Here is a 12,021-nt window from a genome sequence, read left to right as displayed (position 1 = left end):
CACCCGGTATGATGGTATGGGGTGACATTGGTGACACATCTTGGTCACCTCTTGTTTGCAATGACGGCACTTTGAACAGTGGATGTTACATTTCAGATGTGTTACGACCCGTGGCTCTACCCTTCATTCAATCCCTGCGAAACCCTACATTTCAGCAGGATAATGCATGACCGCATGTTGCAGGTCCTGTACAGGACTTTCTGGATACAGAAAATGTTTGAGTGCTGCCCTGGCCAGCACATCCTCCAGATCTCACACCAACTGAAAATGTCTGGTCAATGGTGGCCGAGCAACTGGCTCGTCACAATACGCCAGTCACTACTCTTGATGAACTGTGGTATCGTGTTGAAGCTGCATGGGCAGCTGTACCTGTGCATGTCATCCAAGCTCTGTTTTACTCAATGCCCAGGCGTATCAAGGCCATTATTACAGCCAGAGGTGGTTGTTCTGGGTACTGATTTCTCAGGATGTATGCACCCAAATTGTGTGAAAATGTAATCACGTCAGTTCTAGTATAATGTATTTGTGCAATGAATACCCGTTTATCATCTGCATTTCTTCTTGGTATAGCGATTTTAATGGCCAGTAGTGTAGATACAAAGATGCCTTTTGGACAGTGAATTGCAGGGACAGGGGCTACTTGAAAATATCACATTTCATGTTTGTGCTATTTTTTATTACAGAGATATGAGGCCACCTTTGGTTTTTTTTTTTTTTAAATAGAACCCTATGTTAAATTTTAACATGATGGGCTTCAAAAGACGGTTTCAAATGTGTATATCATAATATTTATGCAAATAGTTTTTGAGACACAGATATATTCTCATATCGTGTTCATCCTCCAAAGCAGCATTGTCCAATGCGACCTTTCCTGTTGTGTAGAGTACATGGTAAACGTCGCGAGTCCGTCCTTACACAAACTCGCCCATTTACCCGACAATAGTAATACATGCCTAGTACATATACGCCTGTAAAACAGGGTTCGTGTAACAACTCCAAAATAGTGGACTGATAATGATTAGTTATGGGGTGTAGACATATCTGGGCAAGCATAACAACTCCAAAATATTGAATTTATAATGGCTAGTTACCAGCCGAAATCTGGATCTGCTCTAATAAAGCTACAACAGAAACAACAACCGACTGCTGCTCTTTGCCATTTTGAATACTGTGTAACTGTATCACACCAATACAGGCAAAATAATGAAAATTTTTCTTATTAGTTATATAAATAAATTTCATAGTAAATTTTGTCACATCTCCTGCACAACAAAGCACACTTCACAAGCACCACTCACCCATATATCCCCAGTGGGCCGCCACCAAACCCCAGTTGGGACACCTTGAGGCCCGTCGTGCCGAGGTCATTGTACCGCATCGCCCTCACGGCCTCCTCGTCGTGGAAACCCGGAACGTAAGTCGGGGGCAGCATTTCTCACAGTCTTGTGCTCTGGTGTTTCTGCAACAAAGAATGGAGATTTTTGGTGCTTCCAGCCTGTGGTTGCAGATAGTGATGGCAAATACAGTTTCTTTATTTGCTTGAGTGATGTAAGGTAAAAAGAACAATTTTACATTTCAATGTATTTACATTAGCAATATTGCAATACATTCTCTGTTTTGTGTGGAGTTAATAGAACACTGGCAGTGTGGTATAACCTTTTTCAATCAGCACAGAGCTTTTCAGGGCCAGACACTGCAATGGCTTCTCACATGGCATCGTGCAAGCTGCGTATCGTGGCTGTCAGGTGGATGCAGTATTTCTAGACTTCCAAAGAGCATTTAAGTCACTATCATATCAATGTTTACTAACAAAAGTACAGGATGGAGCAGTTAAAAGTAGCCTGCTCCCTCCTTTTAATGCAAATGCAGTACTTCAACTTCGGAAATGAGTTGACAGTTTTATGCAATAACTGATTGTTAGCATTCTTCTGTCAGCGTTTTAGTTTCTTTCATCAGTGAAGTTAGACGTTTTTCTTTCCAGTCCTCAAAATGATTTTCTCAATAGAAGAAAGAATCAAAATTGTGGATCCATATGTGAAAACAGGTTAAGTCAAGGAAACTCATGAAATTTCCGGGGCCAAATATCTGGATAGAGCACTACCAGCAAAGAGAGCAATACCCAGCCTGTATAAAAACTGGCACACCTATGGACCTGTGCAAAATGTAAAACGACACAGAATTCCTTCAGTTCATACACCAGAAGTTATTGCAGACATTCTTCAAAGAATTATGCAGGGCCAAAAGGAGTGAACATGTAAACTGGCCCAACAGGCACATGTAAATAGGAGGAGTTGCCAGCGGATATTGAAAAGTCTTAATTTGAAGCCAAATCGCATTATGGTTGTCCAGCAATTAATGGAGGATGGCAGTCAGAAACACGTAGATTACTACACATGGCTTTTGAATATCAACGATGGTTTGTTAGAACCTTTCCATTATATCACAATGTGATGAAGGACGGTTTCATCTTTCCGGTCATGTGAAATTGCAGAACGTGAGGTACTGAGCAACAGAGAACCCTAACACTGTTTGTCAGCAACCACTCCACAATGAAAAAAATCGGCATTTGGTGCAGTGTAATGGGAACGTGCATCATTGGACCAATATTTTTTGACAGTGCCCTCAATACAGTTGCACGTATGGCAATTTTTGATACATTTTGTATCAATACTGCTTCTTCCAGCAAGATGGGGCAACAGGACATATGTCTAAGGTATCCCTGGAACAAGTCCATGATGCCTTCACTGACGAACAAATTGCCAGCAAACATTTATGTCCACCACATTCGCTGGATCTAACAACATGTGATTTTTTTTCTATGGGGACACTTGAAGAGAGCAAGGTCTACGAAACAAATCCACACACTACACAGGAACTGAAAGACAGCGTCCACCATGAAGTTGCTGCCATCAATACCCGAGCTTTATGTCAGTTCATCTCAATATGTTACGATGTGCACAATTGTGTACTGATGTTGCAGGGATCACTTTCAGCATCTTCTATAAATGTATTTTTACTGTAAATAAATTCATTTCAGCTCTTTGTTTCTGTGATTTCACTGATTTTCCTTCATACTCACACAAGCTACTTTTATCTGCACCAACCCGTTTTATTGCCATCCTAAGGGGCCTGGGTTCGATTCCCAGCTGGGTCGGGGAGTTTCTCGGCTCAGGGACTGGGTGTTGTGTTATCTTCATCATCATCTCATCCCCATCCACAGGTCACCCAATGTGACACCGAACGTAATAAGACCTGCATCAAGGCGGCCGGACCTGCCAATGACGCCAAGTGCTCATTTCCATATGGAGCGTTGAGCGAAATTTATGACTGGATTGAGGACTTACTGGCAGTAAGAACACAGCATGTTACCTTGAATGTAGAGTCACTGACACATGTAAAAGTAACTTCTTCATGTGTGCCTCAGGGAGATGTCTTGGATCTGTTGCTGTTCATGTTGTATTTAATGACCTTGGCAGACAACATTAATAGTAACCTCAGACTTTTCGCACATGATGTAGCTATCTACAATTGTTACAGCACAGAGGTGCTACAACAAACACGTATGAAAAGACTGCACACAGATACACAGTTTTGGGGGAAGGGGGGCCTTGGTGCTCAGTTCCTATTTGAACTAGAAAAATGGGATAAAAAGTTCTTGGTCTAGCCCCGATCAGTGGCTATTTTCACAGCCACTCAAAAATCTGTCTTTCTGTAGCTAGGTTTGAACAACGAACCAGGCAAATTGTGTGAATCGGTTAATTCCTTTTGCAAAAGTTTGTAATTGGGCAAAATTAATGCTCAGCTAATGTAACCAAATGCATGTGCGACGTGCAACGTTTGGATTTTACATCCGAAAACAGTCATTCTTGTTTGGATTTTACACGCAAAAACTGTCACCCTTAGACAACTCCAGACTGGAGCAAGACAGGGCCATGTGTATCCGACCTTGGTCTAAGGTAAGTTTTAACCTTTTGAAAAATCTTGCTTTGTACGTCACTTCTATACTTTAAACTTGTACGAATTGGTTCAAACTTTGCATGAAGGTACATAAATGGATAATCAAAATGCAATTTTTTTATCCAATAATATTTATCTGTTGTCGACATACAATGTTTTAAACTAACCTAAATGTAGGACATAAAATTCATTTGTACGTGAACTGAATGCATGGAAATGGTTTAAAGTGAATCAGATAAATACAAATGGATTATTACGATAAAATTGAAAACTCACTTTCAAAAACCTAGCTTTGCACAACAGTTCTAATTTTTTAGAAAGGTAGTCAAATGTGTGTAATTAATGGTTATTATGTTGTTTTCTAAAAATCTTTTTCCATTCCAGTATATAGTGGTAAAGTTGCATGTGAAAACCTGGTTTTACACAAATCACACATGCTGAGATGGTTTAAAGTGATACAGATTATAATAAAAAATTTGCATATCCTTATGGTAATTGTGACAATATTTGCAAAAATCGGTCAGCATTCAGATTGTAAGTGTAAAAAACCAAGCATTTGCACATGAAACTGTGTTTGCTAGAAACGTGTTTCATTTTAAGCGCTGTATTTGGATATAATTAAAAAACTGGTTGTTACAGTCAATAATCATTTGTGCAAAATGTTGTACTGTTTGACTGAGCATTTAAAGCTTCATCAATGACCACACGCAGAGAATTAAATTAACCTGAAAATTACTATAAATACAGTTGTCACAAAGATCACCTGATTTCTAACCAATAGAAAATGTTTTACTACATTTTCTTCTGAAACTACTATGCTGTCTTGTAGAAAATTTATGTTTGGATAAAACAAGTTCAAGTTCATCAATTTTCATACAGGATAGAAAAGTTGATAGTATTTTATCATGCATACAGTGTTTGCCAGTTGTTGTGCTTATTTCAGCCAATCACAGTCATACTTAATTCGGACTGGCTGTTGCAATATTTTCTGCCAAAATTATTCACTTGAGTTTTTCTAGCAGTAGTTTATTAATTTTCAATTTTTACTATTGCGTACAGTAAATAAACAATGACAAGAGTTTTTAAATAAGAGATAATAACAAGAGGTAGTTTCAATACTTTATTATTTGTTGTGCAAATCATTCAGCTTGTGATATAGTAAGTTTATCTATGCCCTATGGCTGTATTGTTAGTTTATCTATGTAATGTAAACTATTTACATATATTATTATCATATACTTTGCACAGTATTTAATATTTCATCAAGTATTGTATTTATGTTCGCTGTTATTTTGTTTACTTAAGCATTTATTCAGTCTCATGCATATATGAATAAAATATATGTAACTACAAAACAAAAAAATAAACAAAATTCTAAAAATATAGAACTAAATACAATAACGAAAATATGGAAAAAATAAAACAAAAAATGTCTCCCACAGGCATTGACCTTGACGTAGTGGTGAGACTCGTGCTCTAAAGATGCAGTTGGCAGTAATGGACAGCTTCAACAATACACCAGCTATGTAATCACAGAGGATCCAGGCTAATGATGTCCAACTCAGCAACATGGTTTGAAAGACAATAAAAATTCTACACCATATCAGTCGCTGCCCAAGTCAACAAAAATCTACATCAGATGCCAAACTATGGCAGTCTAGTGTCAAAATTATGGTAGAGTAAATGTTGGAACCAGAATGAAAAATGTTCCTATCAAAGGATAAAGAAAGGCGAATATGTCCCAGGCAGAGTTAGGGATGTAAAACAAGGGAAGTAGCTTTCTGACTTACCTGGCAGCTCCAAAGACATTTAAATCAAAATACCTTGACACATTTGCACTTTTTTATAAGTTAACCTTACTTCGCCCGCAGAGTGAGCTCTCTTAGTTGCAAAATGTTGACTCACCTGCACCTCGCAATTTATAACCCAAAGTCCCTGATCCTGTGTCCAGAATCCAGAAGATCCACCAGTAATAGTAAATAATCTATATATAATATCATATGGCTGAAGAGCATACATGTAATAGCTAAAATAGTTTGTTTTCTCTTTTTATGGGGAGATAAAATTTCTGAGGGTGGGTTTCTTCCTAGGGGATGATAAAACTTGGCTTCTTTGATTTATGGATGGGGGAGGGATTGAATTTTCCCCAAGGTGACAATTCCCAATTCCCCCTCCCCAGCGAACCTACCCGCTGTTACACGTATGGTGAGGGTGTGAGAACAAGCAGACACAAATTTATGTGCTTCTAGAGAGTAGGATGCACGAAGCATCTGAGAGTGGGGGTGCACCTATAATAAGAAGTATCCCAGACTGTGGATGCATGCATTCTAAACGTTTGTGAGACATTGTATCATATTACACGGCAGGACAAATGCCGTGTTGGATGATATGATGGCATGTTATACGACATTACATCATGTATCGTGTTACTTTACCTCGCGTGATGCATTAAGTCACATGACATGCGTACAAATACTAATAAGTAAAAAAGAACGAATATGTCAAGATGTTTTCATTCAAATGTCTTTGAAGCTGCCAGACAAGTCATTCTTTTACATCCCTAACTGTGCCCAGGGCATATTCACTTTTTTGTGCTGTGATAGGAGCATTTTTCATTCTGGTGAACTACCATCTGATAACAGCTGCACAAATATTCAGTTGTGGCACGAAAGGCATCCTCAGAAGCTTTCCACCACACACACAAAGAGAAGATTTACCAGTGAAAACTCTCTTTTTTAGAATTCCTGTAGTATGCCAGAATAGCTGGTAGCATACAGACTACTTTGCCTCATAAGAGATTTAGAATTTCCTGCCTTAGCTTCCCAATCACACAATTTTATAAGCTTCTTAGTACTTTACTGCCCGCACTATGAACTGTATTTTCCTTCTTGCGATCTGAAGTCATCGTGGAAGCAGAAGAAATAATCTCATCAAGTATCATTAATAGGATAAACCACTTTTCTTTGCAAATAAAAAACAGCAAAAGAATACAGATATAAATAACTAGCAAACATAATACACCTAAAGAGCTGTTGTATCTGAAGAGGAATCAAGAGATAATGAGGAAACTAGGCATTCTATGATGGATTGCTCATAATATTGAATATGGTCCAAAAACCGGTCAACTTCATCTATGACAAAACTAAGCTTCTTTAGTACTTTACTGCCCACACTATGAACTGTATTTTCCTTCTTGCGATCTGAAGTCATCGTGGAAGCAGAAGAAATAATCTCATCAAGTATCATTAATAGGATAAACCACTTTTCTTTGCAAATAAAAAACAGCAAAAGAATACAGATATAAATAACTAGCAAACATAATACACCTAAAGAGCTGTTGTATCTGAAGAGGAATCAAGAGATAATGAGGAAACTAGGCATTCTATGATGGATTGCTCATAATATTGAATATGATCCAAAAACCGGTCAACTTCATCTATGACAAAATTATGAAGAAAAGTAACACTTTACAAACTCTAGATCCACAAAGAAAATAAAGATTACCACTGCAAAATACACTGAGGCACCAAAGTAACTGGTATAGGGACGCATATACAAATACAGATGTACGTAAACAGGCAGAATACGATGCTGTAGTCAGCAATGCCTACATAAGAACATAAGACAACAAGTGTCTGGCACAGTTGTTAGATTGGTTACTGATGCTACAGTGGCAGGTTACCAAGATTTAAGTGGGTTTGAGCATGGTATTACACTCAGCACATGAGCAATGAGACACAGCATCCGTAAGGTAGTGATAACGTGGGGATTTTCCCATATGACCATTTCAAAAGTGTACTATACCAGGAATCCGGTAAAACAGTAAATCTCTGACATCACTGTGGGTGGAAAAAGATCTTGCAAGAACTATATCAATGACGACTGAAGCGAATCGTTCAACATGACAGAAGTGCAACCCTTCCACAAATTGCAAACTCTTCTGAGTTTAACCAAACTCCCCAGACATGAACATTACTGAGCATATTTGGGATGCATTGCAACGTGCTGTTCAGAGGAGATCTCCACACCCTTGTACTCTTACAGATTTATGAACGGCCCTACAGGATTCATGGTGTCAGTTCCCTCCAGCACTACTTCAGACACTAAGTCAAGTCCATGCCAGGTCGTGTTGCAACACTTCTGCATGTTCATGGGGACCCTACATGATATTAGGCAAGTGTGCCAGTTTCTTTGGCTCTTCGGTGTATATAGGTTGAACATCCGACCAAATTGAAGACTTTTTTGAAATAGTAATATAAATATTGCTTTTAGAATGACAAATAATGCAAAAACACAAATAGGTATAAATTAACAAAGATAGAGAACAAGTGTGAATGTTCGGGACTGCATAAGCTTTCATGCCATGATTGTGATACAAAATATATAGTCCAGACTTGTAGAACATTTAATAATATAATTTAAAGAATACCCCTACCCAGGTAATAACACTGCTATAGGTGCACATTTTGTTAACAAGAATTAGAATATTAGCTCTATCCAAATAAAGTTAAGGTCTTACATGTAAAGGAGAAAGTTTGACACTCAACCACATTAGCGGAAATGGAGATTTATGTTTCGAGAAGAAAGAACTTTTATTATATCGAACAGTTATATATTTTGGGGCAAATCACCCAGGAAAAGGGAGGTGGACAGAGGAGCCGCTTCATGATCTTTGTGTAGGTTACTGTTTAAGATTCTAGCTCTGCCACATATGCACCTACGAACTTTTGTGCGATTTGTTGTTGACAATGTTGACTGTGTCATGTATTCAGCAGACAGTAGAGGAAAAATTATTTGTCCCTGGATAACACTCCTGAAGCACTGTACAGAAAAGCATGCACTGTTTAGCAAGTTTCATTTTTAACATGTTTCCACCAGAAATGTGAAACGGAGTTATAAACTCGCAGTCTTCAAATCCAAATCCAAGTTGAAATGTTTCCTTGAGTCATGATTCTTCAGCTAGTGTCTAGGGCCGGTGCCAGTCATGGTGGTGTTTCTCTACTGCCCGTACCTTGGCAACGTGTCAGTTTTGCACAGCAAATGGTATGACAGTTTCAGGTAACCAATGACAGCTGTACAGGCAATGCATTAGCTGCTGATTTGTGTGTTATGTAAAAAGAAGCATCGTCTCGGAATGAAAGATGTGCTGACAAACTGATACATAATGCAGCCAGTCCTCACTTAGGATGTAAGGTAATAATTTGATTGAAAGTTGTACAATCCAATGAATGTGATACTAAAACATGACTCTGAGCTACATTTTCTGAACAGTTTATATAAGTGTTCAGAAGACAGTCAATAATCACAAATTAATGTACATCTCGCAAGCCTGTTGGTTTTTATTTTGGTTATACCTTACATGTTGAACAGTTACTTTGTTTACTATGGTGAATATTTTGTTAACTCTTGCTAATGCGATCACTGTTTCTTTTCCTGACTATATAGTGGATTTCGTATTTATAGTGATGTGGGAATGTGACAATAATGCTTTGTCCCTAGCTACAAAACAAGTTGTCCATTAGTTGCTCCTCACTGACTGCACAGAATAAGCAGCTGACACACCCCCTTTAACTCCCATCATACGTCGGGGTGACAACATTGCTGCGCAAAAAATGGCACTGGTCTCAATTACACTTGTAGCCACTCCTCCTATTCTGTACAGGTGTCTTTCGCAGTAGTTGATAAATGGATATGAAATGGTACATGACCATACACACTTTTTAAATGAACTGGTTTCTGCTTTGTTTTACATTCACTGCAGTTATTTACAATTACCGCAACATGATTACACGTCCAGTAGATTCTCGTATATAAGGGGCCAATTAAATGAAAATGGGACAGATGGGAAAAAAGTAACTACATTGTTTATTATTTCAAAAGTAATCATACATTGTGAGAGGAGACAGTCAGTGCCCTCATGGAAAAATGTTTGCAGTTGCCTACAGAACCATGACTATACCCAGGTGTGCAACTCTTCACCTGAAGCAAACCAACGGCCGTGAATGTCTATCTTTAGGACTCCAAAAATATGGAAACTGCATGGGGAAAGATCAGGACTGTACAGATGATGTCTTAGGGCTTTCTAGCATTACTTGTACAGTGTAGTTGAAATAACAAGCACACCGGAGATCTGGGAAACCAATGACAACATTTTTCTTTAATTGCAATGGTTTGGAAATTTGAAGCATGCCCAGGAATGTTGACGGATGGCATCATTCTGTTGCACGACAATGCCAACCTACATACTGCCTAGGTTGTTTTGACAATGTTGCAGAAGTTTCACTGGGTGTCCTAACACATTCTCCACACAATCCCAATTGCTCCCCCTTTAATTTCTGTATTTTTTGGGCCCAGAAGAAAATCATTCATGGCTGTCTAATTTCTTCAAATGACGAGGGCCACGCATGGGTACAATCGTGGTTCTGTATGGGACCACGAACATTTTTCCATGAAGTCACTATCTATCTTGTTTCCCAGAGGGATGAATATACACTACTGGCCATTAAAATTGCTACACCACAAAGATGACGTGCTATAGACGTGAAATTTAACCGACAGGAAGAAGATGCTGTGATATGCAAATGATTAGCTTTTCAGAGCATTCACACAAGGCTGGCGCCAGTGGTGACACCTACAACGTGCTGACATGAGGAAAGTTTCCAACCGATTTCTCATACACAAACTGCAGTTGACCGGCGTTTCCTGGTGAAACGTTGTTGTGATGCCTCCAGTAAGGAGGAGAAATGCGTACCATCACGTTTCCGACTTTGATAAAGCTCGGATTGTAACCTATGGCAATTGCGGTTTATCGTATCGCGACATTGCTGCTCGCGTTGGTCGAGATCCAATGACTATTAGCAGAATATGGAATCGGTGGGTTCAGGAGGGTAATACAGAATGCCGTGCTGGATCCCAACGGCCTCATATCACTAGTTGAGATGACAGGCATCTTATCCGCATGGCTGTAAAGGATCGTGCAGCCACGTCTCAATCCCTGAGTCAACAGATGGGAACATTTGCAAGACAACAACCATCTGCACGAACAGTTCGACGACGTCTGCAGCAGCATGGACTAACAGGTCGGAGACCATGGCTGCGGTTACCCTCGACGCTGCATCACAGACAGGAGCGGCTGCGATAGTGTACTCGACGACAAACCTGGGTGCACAAATGGCAAAACGTCATTTTTTCAGATGAATCCAGGTTCTGTTTACAGCATCATTATGGTCGCAGCCATGCCTGGCGACATCGTGATGAACGCACATTGGAAGCGTGTATTCGTCATCGCCATACTGGAGTATCACCCAGCGTGATGGTATGGGGTGCCATTGACTACACGTCACAATATGCCAGTCACTACTCTTGATGAACTGTTGAAGCTGCATGGGCAGCTGTACCTGTACATGCCATCCAAGCTCTGTTTGACTCAATGCCCAGGTGCATCAAGGCCGTTATTAGGGCCAGAGGTGGTTGTTCTGGGTACTGATTTCTCAGGATCTATGTACCCAAATTGCGTGCAAATGTAATCACATGTCAGTTCTAGTATATGTCTAATGAATACCCGTTTATCAGCTGCATTTCTTCTTGATGTACCAATTTTAATGGCCAGTAGTGAATTAACAGTTATGGCATGTAACAATATTATGAAAGGGATAGTTGCTACTCATTATATAGTGGAGATGCTGAGTTGCAGGTATGCACAACAAAAAGACTGTCAGAAAGTGAGCTTTCGGCCAACAAGGCCTTCATCGAAAACAGATGAGCAAACATGTTTGCACGGGTGAGGATAGCAGGGATAAAATACAGTGAGCTAACTGATATTTACAACTTGTACAGAAACCAGACGGCAGTAACATGAGTTGAGGAGCATGAGAGGGAAGCAGTGGTTGAGAGGGTATGAGACAGGGCTGCAGCCAATGTTATTAAATGTGTACACCAAGCAAGCAGCAAAGGAAACGAAAGAAAAATTTGGAGTAGGACTCAAAGTTCAGGGAGAAGATATAAAAACTTTGAGGCTTGCTGATAATGCTGTAATTCTTTCTGAGGCAGCAAAACACTTGGGAG

General features: G+C 39.5%; 1 protein-coding gene across 3 annotated transcripts in view; it reads right to left on the bottom strand.

The window, feature by feature from the left end:
- Positions 1 to 12,021, bottom strand: part of LOC124553607 (L-galactose dehydrogenase-like) — an 83,099-nt gene that overhangs the window by 45,936 nt on the left and 25,142 nt on the right. For all 3 annotated transcript variants that reach the window (XM_047127463.1, XM_047127462.1, XM_047127464.1), the window contains one exon: positions 1,299 to 1,459. In XM_047127463.1, the coding sequence (XP_046983419.1) occupies positions 1,299 to 1,432 (134 nt within the window). In that variant the 5' untranslated portion in view covers positions 1,433 to 1,459. The remainder of the gene's footprint in view (positions 1 to 1,298; positions 1,460 to 12,021) is intronic.

The sequence above is a fragment of the Schistocerca americana genome, chromosome 11 (genome assembly GCF_021461395.2).
Source record: "Schistocerca americana isolate TAMUIC-IGC-003095 chromosome 11, iqSchAmer2.1, whole genome shotgun sequence".
In the NCBI taxonomy this organism is placed as follows: domain Eukaryota; kingdom Metazoa; phylum Arthropoda; class Insecta; order Orthoptera; family Acrididae; genus Schistocerca; species Schistocerca americana.
This window is presented reverse-complemented; position numbering and strand designations above follow the sequence as displayed.